This window comes from Podarcis liolepis (assembly GCF_965112155.1).
Source record: "Podarcis liolepis genome assembly, chromosome: 12".
NCBI lineage: Eukaryota > Metazoa > Chordata > Lepidosauria > Squamata > Lacertidae > Podarcis > Podarcis liolepis.
The window spans coordinates 44,847,093-44,861,290 of NC_139563.1; the positions used below are offsets into that span (position 1 = coordinate 44,847,093).

General features: G+C 44.1%; 1 protein-coding gene across 1 annotated transcript in view; it reads right to left on the minus strand.

Annotated features, from left to right (window-relative positions):
- Positions 1–832: 832 nt before the first annotated feature.
- Positions 833–14,198, minus strand: part of TRIM71 (tripartite motif containing 71) — a 56,141-nt gene continuing 42,775 nt past the window's right edge. The window contains exons 3-4 of the mRNA XM_083467946.1: positions 9,634–9,768; positions 833–7,676 (exon numbers count right to left, since the gene is read on the minus strand). Coding sequence (XP_083324072.1) covers positions 6,225–7,676; positions 9,634–9,768 — 1,587 coding nt within the window. The 3' untranslated portion in view covers positions 833–6,224. The remainder of the gene's footprint in view (positions 7,677–9,633; positions 9,769–14,198) is intronic.

Below are 14,198 nucleotides of genomic sequence, written 5' to 3' on the forward strand. Positions count from 1 at the left end.
TTACTAAAAAGCAACCGGCTCTAGGACTGGCTTACTTCCCTGCTCTCATTCAGGGAGGGGGGTGTTGAATCCCATATATCCAAAGCCACCCACAGTATGTAATAGCACCAGTGGTTTTTGCACCCACAACAGGAAGGTTTGCAATTCAAAGGTAAGGCCTCCTTCTCGAGCTGAGAGTGAAATCTCTATCCTACGGACCCTGGGGTGCCTTTTAAAGGGATCATAGGACTGTCCTAAAATTAAATTTCTTGACTGAGCAACTTTGATTCACAAAGATCAAGTTGTACTATATAGCCAATGGAAGAATTTAGTCTGCAGAGGGTGTGTCCCCCCCCCATTCTCTTTGGTCTTAGACCACCCACTTTGTGTTCAGGCATAGAAAAAAACACTGGACATTTTTTTTTTTAATCAAGGACCAGTGCCTTAACTGTTTAGAAATGTACCACCATCTAAATAGATGCACAACAGGTGAGGCACAATACAAGAAAATATCACATACAGTAAGAAGAGTCACCCCCCACAAGCTTGGGTGACTTTGCGCACATTAACTATTTTTAAAAAATGTCATAAGGGGAAGAGACTAAAACCAAGAAGCTCCCCCTGGGAAAGAATCTACATAGACTTGAGAAATATTCTGTAACGCTACAAAAGAATTTTTCTAGTTTGGCGGCTTAAAGAACGCCATCTATTCTACTACATACACTTAACATTCAGTCACCAAAGCTCTCTTGACAAAGGAGCTACAAACAAAATTAAAAGGCAACCTGAGTTTGTACGTTGATACAATCATTGAAGAGGTCTAAGACCATGCAGGTACAACAAAGCTTTCTTAAAAAAAAATTCTTCCTGAAGAACCATTACTGGTTAAACAATGATGGGGAAGGGGGGAGGAGGAGAAGAGAACCAATACCATCCCAATCTTACCAAGGTCAACATAGCATGATCTCTAGTGATGGTCTGTACCCACTGGAGTCATTATCCAAGTCTCATTTCTCCAATCCCACTTATAAGAAAGACAGAGGAAGAGGCAAAGATTTAGGAGATACAATCACAGCAATCCATTGTGTGCTTCTATTCTAGCTTTGCTGTTAAATATGGAAAACAATGGAAGAGACAGTCCAGTCTAAGCTACCTTTGGTGTGAGCATCGTAACACTGCCAAAATGTCCTGTTCCAAAAATTAACAGAATAACCCACAATCTCATTCCCGTCCTGTCACATATAATCATTTTGAAATGTAGGAGAATATTACTTCCTTTCATACATTCTCAACGGATAATGAGAGTTTTCCTGGCAGGCGTATCAGGTCTCCACAAGATTGTTTTCTAACAAACTGACGGTAGATATCAGCAAACAGGGTTTTTCCCTCTAGCAAAGAGACCAGCAATCACAAGAACTACGCAAGACCCAATTTACTGACCAGTCCACTGTGTCTTAATACTGAAAGATGGGGAGGGATTGTGACTTATAAAGACCAGTTAATGGCGAAGGGTTATCAGTTTTTTGCCTGAGATTTCCAAAGTGTCTCTTATACTTTTAAGTGTGGCCATCGGGGTGGGGTGGGGGTTGTACCACCCGGTTTTAATGCTCTTTGTGGTCAATCCCTTTTCTCCTCGTGGTGGAAAACCATTTTCTTCTATGACATTCTGGTGCTAAATTTGAGGTAGATACTGTGCTTCTTTCATCAAAGTGAGGTAGAACTTTAAATTCTACTTTTTTAGGCATCTAGTACCACAGCAAACTGGGTTCTGCTGGTTTCCTGAGTACTCAAGGACCAAAAACAGTGTTTGTCTAACGCAAGTACCAGTGTTAACTTTTTACAGTCCAAACTGTGTGTATGTCTAAACATCATCTTTTCTTACTTTTTTATACCCTATTACCTTTTGGCACCTTTGGATATACTTACGTAAAAAAACAACAAAACACACACACACAAAACACAACTCCACACAAAAAATGCTTTGGCACTTCTTAATTTAAATCAGAACTAAACATAGGAATCTCCTGATCTTCAAAAGAAATCTTGAGATATGGCTAAAATCAAGCAGAGACCTCTCCTCTTTAATAAATTAATATTGGCTTAACTAACTAAAACAGGCCACACCAATCTCTTGCAATGCCATAAGGAAATGTCCCCCGTGATCCCAGATCTCATTAGGTTTAGGGAGAACATATTTTTAATATATTTTAGGTCTCCATGGCAACCTCCACTTATAGTATTCCTTTGATGGTTTCCCCAAATAAGTTATACTTAAGGGTACCAAAGTTTGCCACCTGAAGTACTGCTGCTCAGCACCATGACTTCCTACTGGGCTTTCAGCATCAACTAAAAAGACTATTTAGCAGAGTATTTGATTCATAAAGCTTAATCAGGAGCGTAGCGATAATTTGATGCAGAATGCATTTGGGACGGGGGGGGCGGAGTTGCAATTTATAACAGCTCAAATTCAAGTGTTTAGTGCACAAAATTTAGAAAGCATTTAAAAAACATATTTTGCCTAAACCAGGTTTATTATCTCAGAAGACTTATACAAAGCACATGTTTGTAGCTTGTAGCTTGCGCACTTTTTGGTAGCCCTGCTTTGTACTTCAGTCCTGTGTCTGGATTGCTGTATGAAGCCCATGAACATGCAAACAGATGGAGTTTAAATCCTGTCACTTATATACCCAATAAAAACCCAAACCCCTAAGGGGCATTTTATGTTGGCATTAAATGTTTCCTGTATTATTACACTACTTAGCTTCATAGCGTTATAAACACTCCTATGTCAGAAGTACACGAATACTTTAGGTGAGGTAACATGTGCTTAGCACTACACCAACTGCAGTTACTGACAGGAGTCACTCAGGGTAGCCAAACAGCAGCATTTTAAAAATAAAACATTTAGATATGCAAGCTGAACGTGTTTATCAGATGCTTCCCCCCACCACACCCCGGTTTTCTTTGTGCCAAACTGCGGATATCTCGATCCACCAGTAGAAGTAGTGTATTTATGGAAGAATGACACACCATTTCTTTCCTACAAGTAAAGAGATTTCTGGCTTCTCCAAGCTTGTGCAGCAAATAACATACAAAAGTCACAAAGCTCAAAACACTATTCCGCTACATAACAGTTTTACACAGCAAAATGGGATGGCACAGCACAGAGAACTTTTACTCAACAAAAGAGTAGCTTATTTTAAGAGAAGCCCACCCAAAAGCAAATAGGGTAACATCAACAGAAGGAAGACAAACACTTGCCTTACAGACACACACACATGGGATTCTGCCAACTCTAAAATTAAAGCTTTTTAACCAGTTATCTTTGGTAGCTAGATCAGGCTAACCTTACTTCTCAACTTGAGTCCCAAGTAAAATGCTCTAATCTGCAATGCCTTTGAACGTCATACGCCGGCCTCACGTGAAGCACGAAATCAAGCTTGAAATCTCCAGTGACACTGCATGGAACCAACACACCTCCAATTTAGACAACAATTTCTGGCGTAATGTGATGAGCAGTTAAATGGCAAGTCTTCTATTAAAAGCACACAGATTACCCTTTTCCAGACGAAAACATGGTATTTTGGTGTACACAGAGGGGGCAGAAAACCTTCCAAGCATGATGCAAGGGATTCTTGAAGAGGTGGCACAAAATGTACAGTTGTGGTTACAGTGCCACTGACAGATTGCTTAGTCCATGCCCCCATCTCCACTAAACTATGCTTTGCAACTAACCACCTATGTAGTGTGTGGCCATCCTCAGACGTCACAACATCAGGCCCACTACAAACGAGGAGGGGAGGAAATGAGAACCAAAGTGAATTTCACTGCCAAGGATGTGATGGTTCTCAGTGACTGTAGAGAACAGTTTCCCACTTTAAACTATCACAGCTCTTTTTTGAAAAAACAACCCAGTATCCTAACAGGCTGTGGTGCACTCTCTTCAGAGATGCTGGTATTGGCTAAAAGGAAAGGCAATGTTTCGAACTAACCTGATTAAACCTATTAGAAACATTAGAGTTCAGACACTCACCAATTCTACATTCTTCCTGGACCATTCAAATTTGCTGGGGGAAGGGATGCAAGTTTTCTGCATTTTGTGGGCTGCGGTTCAATAGAAAGACAAAACTCAAGCTTCCTGTTTCTAAAAGTTAGTTTCTAAGAAAATACGCAAAGTGCAACTCACAACAACTTTGTTAGTACTGAAATCCCTAGAAAATTTTAATTTAATTTTTTTAAAAAAATTGCCAATAATGGGCATATGGTAGAGCATTCGTATACATTAACTGGACCACATTTCAGCCTTCATGTGACATCAGTACAGCTTATTTCTTCCTCAGTAATAACGAAGGATAGATACAAAAAAACTACAAAGTCTCGTCACTATGCCAGAAACATCCACCTTATTAATATTTTGGATTTCCAACTAGGATTCTAGTCGAGACACAAACAAAACAGGACAGATATGTCTCCTGAGATAACCTTAGCAAAGGGAATAGCTACAATCCCACCACACACTTGCTCAAGAGTAAGCCCCACGGTGGCCAATGAGGCTTGCTCCCAAATATCTGTATAGAGGAATGTACAGTGTTAAGGTGAGAACTGGAAAGTTTAACAGGACAACATGGAGGAATTGCATTCCTATGGTTCGGTACTAAACCTGAAATCTGGAGCTTCCTCTCTCAGTGCTAAATTCTGTGGCTGATTAAATTCAAGGAACTCGTGGTTTTGGTTTAAGATACTACACCCCATTTCACATGGCATTCTTTGGCGCTGGAACAAATGAGGTAGGTTTTAGGGTGGTTCTCTTTCTGTACACTATCTTGTCCCTGAGAGAGGGTGATACATGGGTGTCCTGGCAGGATGAATTTCCAAGAAGGGGAGCTTTATGAAAAGCTCAGATTTCGTTACTGCAGTCTCTTTTCCTTCACCCAGGTGCGACTGAAACACCCTGAATCTCTAAATTTCCGTTGTTTACATCTGAACAATTATAAATGTCTAGAGGCACGAACTAGGCTTGGTTTCTAAAAAGTAAATTCTCCCAGCGCATGCCTTCAAAACAGAACATTCGGCCCAAGCATTTGACTCATTGCCTTTCCATGTGTATTGTAACAGAGAGCTATGTCTATATCTAGAGAGAGAGAGCGCACAGACAAAAATATATCTTTTTATAAAGAACTGCGGGGGGGGAGAGAAAGGCTATGAGACGAAACACACGGTCAAAAGGAAGCCCTCGCGCACCTTTCGAGAATAAGTGGCACCAAAGCTACGATCCAGGGATTTTGACAGAAGCCACTTTCTCTCGAGGCTTCCCCCACACACCCAGGCAGCACCTCCTCATGCTGCCTTGGAGGTAAAACTTCTAAACGTTTCCAGGTTTGGAGAGCAGCTTGCCCAGCAGTGAGGAGGGAAAGGAAGGCTGCTCCCAGAGGTTCCACATACAGGGAGGACATTTACCACCTGCGTCTTTGGACCAGTGTCCAAAGCCACCAAATAAAGAGAAGCTAAACATATTCATAACGCCTTGTGCATTTTCCTAAGCAGCTTCCTTTTGTGTTGTGGGGTTACTGCATTTTTCTTTTACAAAAAAATAATAATACATGCAAAACAGCAAATATCAATGAAGAAGAACCTGGGCTTTCCTCCCTGGCCCAGGGAACCCCATCCCACTTGCAAAAAAGGACCAAAGCCTTTTGGAAACGACGACTCTCTTAACGCTGAACAGTATGTCAAATGCACTGAGGTATTAAAAAGAAAATAAAGGAGAACAAGGAACAAGTTCTCTGCTGCAGCAGCATCTAAAAACAGGACCCCTTCACCGCCGCCATAAAACAAAACAACTCCCCACAGTATGATCAGAACAACAAAATTAAAAATACCTAAAAACTACCGATTTTCTTTCTTTCTTCTTTTTAAAGATGAGAGTGTGTGCCTTTTCGGCAGAGTCTACAGGATTTGCTGCCCAAACCAGCTAGTGTGCACGAAACCATGAATGCTCCCACATTTGGGGGTGGGGTGGGGAGAAGTAGTAGTTTAATTTTATGCTGCACTGTGTATACTGTGGAGGTAAAAGGAACACAAATATAATGAGGTAGATAAAAGTACATTCATCTATAAAAAAAATTAAAGATGAGGTAGGTTTGAAACTAACGTTGCAATTTGTGTGTGTGTGTGTGTGTTTGTGTATTTTCTTAAAAGGATTTTCCCTGAGACAGTTTTCTTCTTAAGTATAGATTAAAGACAGATCAGAAGACGAGTATGCGATTGTTTCCAAAGTCAACCACAACAATCATGCCATCTGGGGTGACTGTTATACCTGAAGGACGGTCCATCTGACCAAAGCCACTTCCCTGAGTGCCAAATTTGCATAAAAAGCTGCCATTCGGCTCAAATATCTGCACGCGGTGGTTCCTGGAATCTGCCACAATGATTCGGCCTTCCTGGTCCACGGCCACACCTTGTGGGCGCAGAAACTGGCCATTGCTTGTGCCTTCGGAGCCAAGGAAGCGGGCCGACTGACAGTCGGGGTGTATGACCAGGAGACGGTGATTGTTGAAATCCGTCACGACCAGGTGGCCTTCGTGATTGAACGTCACTCCTCTCGGGGAATCAAAGTGCTTCCAGAGTGCCCCTTCAAAACCGTACTTGTTCAGGAACACTCCGTCAGGCCCAAAGAGCTGAACCCGATGGTTCCTCGTGTCGGACACCAGGATTTTGCCCTCGGAGTTCACCGCCACATCCCACGGGTAATTGAACTGCCCGTTCTTGGTTCCTTTCTCTCCAAACTTCAGAATGAACTGGCCGTCAAAGGTGAAGATTTGGATGCGATGATTGTCCTTGTCGGCCACGACAATCCGCCGCGAGGAGTCGGAGGCCACGCCGGCAGGCCTGTCGAACTGGCCGGGCCTGGAGCCCAAGGTGCCAAACTTGTGGTGGAAGGCGCCGCAAGGCTTAAAGACCTGGATGCGGTTGTTGCTGCGGTCGGCAACGATGATGTAGCCTTCCTTATCTACGCTGACGCCCCAGGGGCGGCACAGCTTGCCCTCGCTATCCCCCTCGCTGGCAAAACAGAGCCCCGGGAGCCCGATGCCAACATAGCTGCGCCCTGACTTGACGGTGACTTTGAACGGGCTGTTTTCTATGTGCTGGTTGCACATCATGACGGAAATCAGGTGCTCCCCTTCCATCTGCGGCCTGTAATTGACGATGTAGGTTCCGTTCTGCTGGTCGCTAATATCTGCCCCAAAGAGATTTCCATCGGGCCCCATGACCACGGCAGAGATCATGTCTCCCCCAGAAAGACGCGTCTCCCCGTCGTGGTCATAGCCTATCACTGTGAAAGAGGCCACTTTGCCCTGCAGTGCACGCTTGAGACCTTCTCCAGTGGCTTTGGTCAGAGGAGCGAAGGCCCCGCTGCTGACAAACCCCATAGACTTGATGGCCATATACAATGCCTGATCAGGAGGAGTGAACATGACCCTGTCGTCCTCTTGGGGCTGCAGGAAGCCTCGGACGTTCTTCAGCTCCTGCACCTGAGCAAGCATCCGGTCGCGAGCCAGGAGGATATCCATGCTCCGACCTTCCTCAAGGACCTGCTGCACTGCGCTGATGGTGTTGTCCAACTTGTTTAGATTCTGGCGCAGTTTCTCAACCTGCAGGTAGAGGGACTTGGCTTTCACTTGGCGGATTTTCTCCACCTAAAACGAAGGTAACACAGAGACACAATTCGTACGCTGTTTGAGAAGTATCTGACAAGTTTGTTAGAAAGCATGTCGAATTTCTGCTCAAATAGAGCTAGGGCTGCTCTTTGGTCCAAGGTCAGGGCCTACCTTATTTTATTAATGTTCTCCTCTGAGTCTCTGTCCTCCTCCATTATGGCAGCCACTTTCCCACCTTTGTGGGTTTTCATGTTGCCTTTGGTCATGTCTGGGTCTGAGGCCTCCTCTGAAGCCTCAAACAGGGCTCCATCTATTTCCTGAAGATCTAAACTTGCAGATTTACTTTTTGGCCCCCATATTCCTTGGATCATCACCTTATCTAGGCTGTATAAAACTTTTTGATTAGATTTCAATAGGATCCACTCTGCTTACATTTTGTGTCGGGGCGACTGGAGACACAGAATTGTGCTGTGTTGACAAATGCATCTCAGTTAACAGAAATCATCTCTTTCTCTGCAATAATGGTAGGCATGACGGTGAGGAAAATGTTTAGGGGGTTGCTGAATGTTTGTGGCATTCCCGCCCCCAGACACTCAAAAATATCTATATTGTCCCATTAAAACTACCCCCTCATGTAGATGTGAAAGCTTAGGTACTTGAGAGAAAAGGACGAGATGGGCACACTCTCAGATTACATTTATGTCTATTATGTGTAACATCTTAACTGGGGCAACATATTAGATGTTGCCCTAGTTAAGACGTAACATGTTAGATATGTTACCACAAAGATATACCTAGCATGCTGTGTATTTAGGGAAAGAGGAAGACATTCTAAAGTTGGGTTGGGGTAAAATTACCCTCCTACCTGCCTGAAGTCACCATAATCAGGAAAATCACCTATATACAGCCCAGGGGCGCCAACTATAGGGGGCTCTGAGCACCCACAAAAAGTTTGTTGTGGGTGCTCAGCCTCTTAAAGCACCAGAAGTCTTATCTGAGGCCTCGAGACACGTCAGAGATGCCGTCTGAGGCCTTGCGAGACCTCGGAACCTGATGTCTGGTGCCACCAGAATTCAAGTTCCGAGGTAGGGGTGGCACGTGTGACATTGTGATGTCTGTGGCAAGAATACATGGCTTTGTAGTGTTCAGAATTTGCTGTAAAAACTAAAGTACATTTCACACTGGGGGCGGCGGGTTATAGCTCTATATACTTCTTGTGTTTAACTTATCAAGGACTGGATGATAGCCAATTTGGTCAGTCAAGCAGAGAATAGGCTGGTTCAGATGGAACATTAAAACCATGGTTTAGCTTTGCATGAATGAACCCAGCTTCTCCCAGGCCCTCTCCTCCTTCAGCACAGCCACACAGAGTTCAGAAAGTTTCACTTCCATCTGAAATTAGCCACAACTTGCTGGGTCATCCAAACCTTAACAAATCAGAGCTGCATCTAAATTACTGTTAGTGGAAACAAGACAACGTCAAACTACGGTTTATGCAACTGGCTGGTTTCCATGAACAGTTGAGATCAGTCAGAGTTTGCCAAGATCTGGATGACAGAAGAGAAGTAGGTCAGCTCATTCACCAGGGCAAGGCTAGCATCATTCCTGCAATACTAACCTGTGTTTAATACAGGTGCAGGCAACATGGTGCCCTTCCAGAAGTTGCTTTGGACTACAACTCCCATCAGCCCCAGCAAGCACAGGCAATGCTCAGGAACGATGGAACCTGTAGTCCAGCAATGTTGGCATGGCACCATAGTTTAGTGCTTTGTCTGAATTCGGCTACTCTTTCACAGAACTTTTTTTCTTGTTCCTTTTATAGATGGGTAACCATAACACATGTTTATTGTGAAGACAAACAAGAGAACCAGCTGTTTAAACAAGACACAGATCAGCAGGGAATGCCCCATCCCATTTGCCAAGGGACAATAAAGTGTGCCATTGTGGTTCATGAACCAGATGGCATGCCCTCTTGTCTTTTTTCTTTCTTTTTTACCTTCCATAGCAGCTCACACTCCCTTTCTTCTAGGGCCTTCTTGTGTCTAGATGTCACTGCTTTCACTTCAGATTGTACCATTTTTGCCTTCATCTCAACTTGTTCTGCTACAGCTTGGGCCTGCTCAATGCTGAGCTAAAAAGCAAGAGGGAGAGAAAGGAAAAAATAACTTTTAAGTCAATGTGATTCAATAGTAGCAACCGTGGATTTCTCATGCAATACAACTCTTCTAGAACTGAAGCAGAAAGTGACCAATACATCACCAATTCCCACAGCATGGGGCAAAAAGTTCAAGGTTAGTGTGTTCAAGACTTGACCAAGATAACCATCAGGTTTTTCAATGGAAGAGGGAGGGAGCTTCTACCCATGACCGGGCCAGGCTAGCTCTCTCCAATTCAACACACACACAGCAAGCAGCTACACACGATCCGCCAGCAAGAAGCTAGTAGAAAGCGCACTGTCAAAACCCGAAAGTCTCACTTCTTTGGGATGTTTGCACAGTGGTACCTCGGGTTAAGAATTTAATTCGTTCTGGCGGTCCATTCTTAACCTGAAGCACCACTTTAGCTAATGGGACCTCCCGCTGCTGCTGCGCAATTTCTGTTCTCATCCTGGAGCAGTTCTTAACCTGAGGTACTATTTATGGGTTAGCGGAGTCTGTAACCTGAAGCGTATGTAACCTGAGGTACCACTGTAGATTCTTCTTCACTTTTTTAAAGAGGAATTGTAGAAGGGGGGGGGAGAGTACAAATAGGGCGCCATTAGTCTAATTCAGTGGGTTTTTTAGACCCAGGCTTTAACATGTCTTGCAGCCCTCTATCTCCTGCTGTCATCCTCCTCACCCCCCTCCAACTCAATAGCAGCAAGGGGTTTAAAATTGAGAATTGGCTCTTCAATATTTCTTAAGGAACACCCCTGGGCCAATACTACATCAGCTTACAAGACCACCATCATTTTGACAAATGGAAGGCTTCTTGATCTCCTGGACATAATGCACTTTCCCTTCCTTCCTTTTCAGAAGTGATTTGAAAACCAGTAGAGCGGTTCGGGTGCCAGAATAGGGCTGGCGGAGAGACCTGGGTTCAAATCCCCACCGAGACATGAAGCTCTCTCTGGGTGACCTTGGTCCAGTCGTTACTTCTCAGCCTAGCCTACTTCACAGGGCTGTTGTGAGGATAAAGGAAAAGAGAGGAGGACCATAAGCTCTTTGGTAGACAAGACAGGATATAAACCGTGGGTAGGCAAACTAAGGCCCGGGGGCTGGATCCGACCAAATCGCCTTCTAAATCTGGCCCGTGGATGGTCCGGGAATCAGTTTGTTTTTACATGAGTAGAATGTGTCATTTTATTTAAAATGCATCTCTGGGTTATTTGTGGGGAATAGGAATTCGTTCATTATTTTTTTCAAAATATAGTCTGGCCCCCCACAAGGTCTGAAGGACAGAGGACTGGCCCACTGCTGGAAAAGTTTGCTGATCCTTGGTTGTCGTCCGTCCCCCCCAAGTAATAGCCATCACTCAGCAATGCTCCAAGTGCACTGAACTATTTAAGCAACAAAGAGAGCATGAGCTCAGTGCAATGTTTGCCTCCCGCTGCCCCCATCCAAAAGAGAGAACAATAAAGTAATAATAATAATTTTATTATTTATACTCCGCCCATCTAGCTGGGTTTCCGCAGCCACTCTGGGTGGGTTTACAGCGCAGCAAGCAAACCGTGTGCTTATATAGTGCATTCTTAAGTCAGGCATCTAATATTAACCTTCTAAGAAGCGATTGGTGGTTTCAGGTTAATTAGGTACTAGCACTAATTTGAACATTCACACTCTAAGCCTGATGCCACCTTCAGCAAAGATTATAATATTTGCATGCTCCTATTTAGCAGCTTCAGGATCGGGAAAATTAGCCCTAGTCATTTTACTACTAACACCAGTGAGGAAGATGCAGCTACGCTGACATTTGTTCCTTTGATTATTATAAATTTAAGCTTTAGATTTATGAGCAACGCATGCTTAACAAAGGTAGATAAGTAGAATTCACCTGAGGGGGGGAAAGGGTTGAAAACCTACAAGTTCGTACCCTTGGGGCTTCTATTGTTTAAGGGGAGAATTTTTTCCAAAGAGAGTGATTTATTGGGGCAGCAACATATCTATTTACAGATATAGTTTTGCAACAAAAGAGATAAGATCTCTCCATGAAAACTTCCCAGTTGCAGAGAGTTGGTGCGTAAGCCACCAGCAGCAGCATTCGGTGTGCTCTTCCCCCTTGCAGATGTTTCTTTACAAAAATGGAAATTCCGCATGTTCGTTTCATTTCTCTTATCCAGAGGGCCCATTGAGCAACTAAGCGCTGGCCTTTGTCGCAAAAGTGAAGCAGAAAATGCACCGCCACCATTCCAAGGATCAAGGCTTTCTTTTAAAAGGCTCCATCAGGAGGAGAGTTATGGGGTTTTCCAAGAAGCCTTTTTTCAGATCCCTTCCCCCTGAAGTCTCCTCATTGATATACAGCAACTAGCAACAGTGCTGCTGCTATAAGTACAAAGGGCTGGCCACTTGCAAGCAATGTGGCAGATCTCTTTCCCTCTAGCCCAGGCATGTCCAAAGTCCATTTCAGGGGCCTAATCCGGCTCCCGCGGCAGTAAAAAAGCTCAACAACTTTGGAACTTTGGGGTAAAATTGTAAAAAATGCTCAACAACTTCAATCCTAAAAAAAGCTCACCCTCACGCATCTTCATTTCATCAAATCTGGCCCTCTTTGAAAAAAGTTTGGGCACCCCTGCTCTCGCCTGTTTTTCAAATACAGTGGTACCTCGGGTTAAGTACTTAATTCGTTCTGGAAGTCCGTTCTTAACCTGAAACTGTTCTTAACCTGAAGCACCACTTTAGCTAATGGGGCCTCCTGCTGCCGCTGGAGCACAATTTCTGTTCTTATCCTGAAGCAAAGTTCTTAACCTGAGGTAATATTTCTGGGTTAGCAGAGCCTGTAACCTGAAGCGTATGTAACCCGAGGTACCACTGTATAGGCACCGTCATCTATAAATGCAGCAAGAGGTTTCCTGTGCATACCATGTCAAGATGAAAAGCAAGAAGGCACATGTTTTAATGTTGCCTTGCGCAGTAAATGAATGAATGTGTGTCTCATAATAAAGTGCAGCTTCTAGGAGACTCGCAATAACGTTTAAAAACCATACAGAATTGCTTAAAAACTGTCAGCAATTTAGCAACAAATCAAACACATTAAATAGCAGCCTTCGCAGGGAAAGCAAAACCTTACCTACAGCACACCAACATAAGACCCAAACGGATCTTATTGTATCAAATGTCTGGAAGAGGAGGAAATTCTTAACCTCGCATTTGAACGATGTCAAGTGTCGACACCAGTCTGGCTTCACTTTGGAGAGCGTTACATGGGGAGTGGAGGACAAAACTTCTTGCATGTAGAAAGCTAGGCTGAACCATTCCCTTGGCATGCTAACATTCTCCCTTGCATGCCTTACTTCTGCATGTAGGGTAGTGTTTAAACGTGTAAATCTTTACCTCCATCCTGGCACAAACCCTGGTACAAATCATGGAATTATAGGCTAAAAGGACCCCGAGGATCATCGAAGTCCAGAGCAGGAATATGTAGCTGACCCATACGGGGATCAAACCTGCAACCTTGGCGTTATCAGCACCATACTTTTAACCAGCTGAGCAATCCACCTGGCTGCATGTATAAACCAAGTCACTGTGATTTAAGAGACATTGAAACACGCAGGGTTGGGGGCAAATCAGCCACAGATCAACCTCCAGGCCAGGTTTTTATGTTTATTTCATGTTGAGGTTAGAGTTTGCCGATGGAATACAATGGGCTCGTTGCTCAAGTGAAAATAAAACCTTAAAATAACTTCTCACTAGGAACTGACACAATAGCTGCTGTCATAGCCTCTCCTGGATTGGGAATGCACAGATTCTTCTCTAACTGCCTACTTGCTGACCCAGCTGAACATTATGGGAATGGCAAACCTTAAGACTTATTCCTCCCCCCCCTCCCTTCTACCTCAGTACTTGAGGGAAAGAAATTGAAAACATCCGCTTCTTCAGTTTTGAATAAAGCACAGCACAGTTTCCTATTATACTCAAACTTGGGAAACTCTGGTTTACTCTTAACTGTGGTTAGTTCAAGCAAAATAATACCAAACCATGGTTTAGCATAGGGACGCAGGTGGCGCTGTGGGTTAAACCACAGAGCCTAGGGCTTGCTGATCAGAAGGTCAGCGGTTCGAATCCCCGCAACGGGGTGAGCTCCCGTTGCTCGGTCCCTGCTCCTGCCAACCTCACAGTTCGAAAGCACGTCAAAGTGCAAGTAGATAAATAGTTACCACTCCGGCGGGAAGGTAAACGGCGTTTCCGTGCGCTGCTCTGGTTTGCCAGAAGTGGCTTGGTCATGCTGGCCACATGACCAGCTCCCTTGGATGAGCGCCGCAACTCCAGAGTCGGTCACGACTGGACAAATGTTCAGGGGTCCCTTTACCTTTATCAATAGTTTAGCATATCAGAACTGGGCCAGTTAGTATTAAGCTGAATTTAT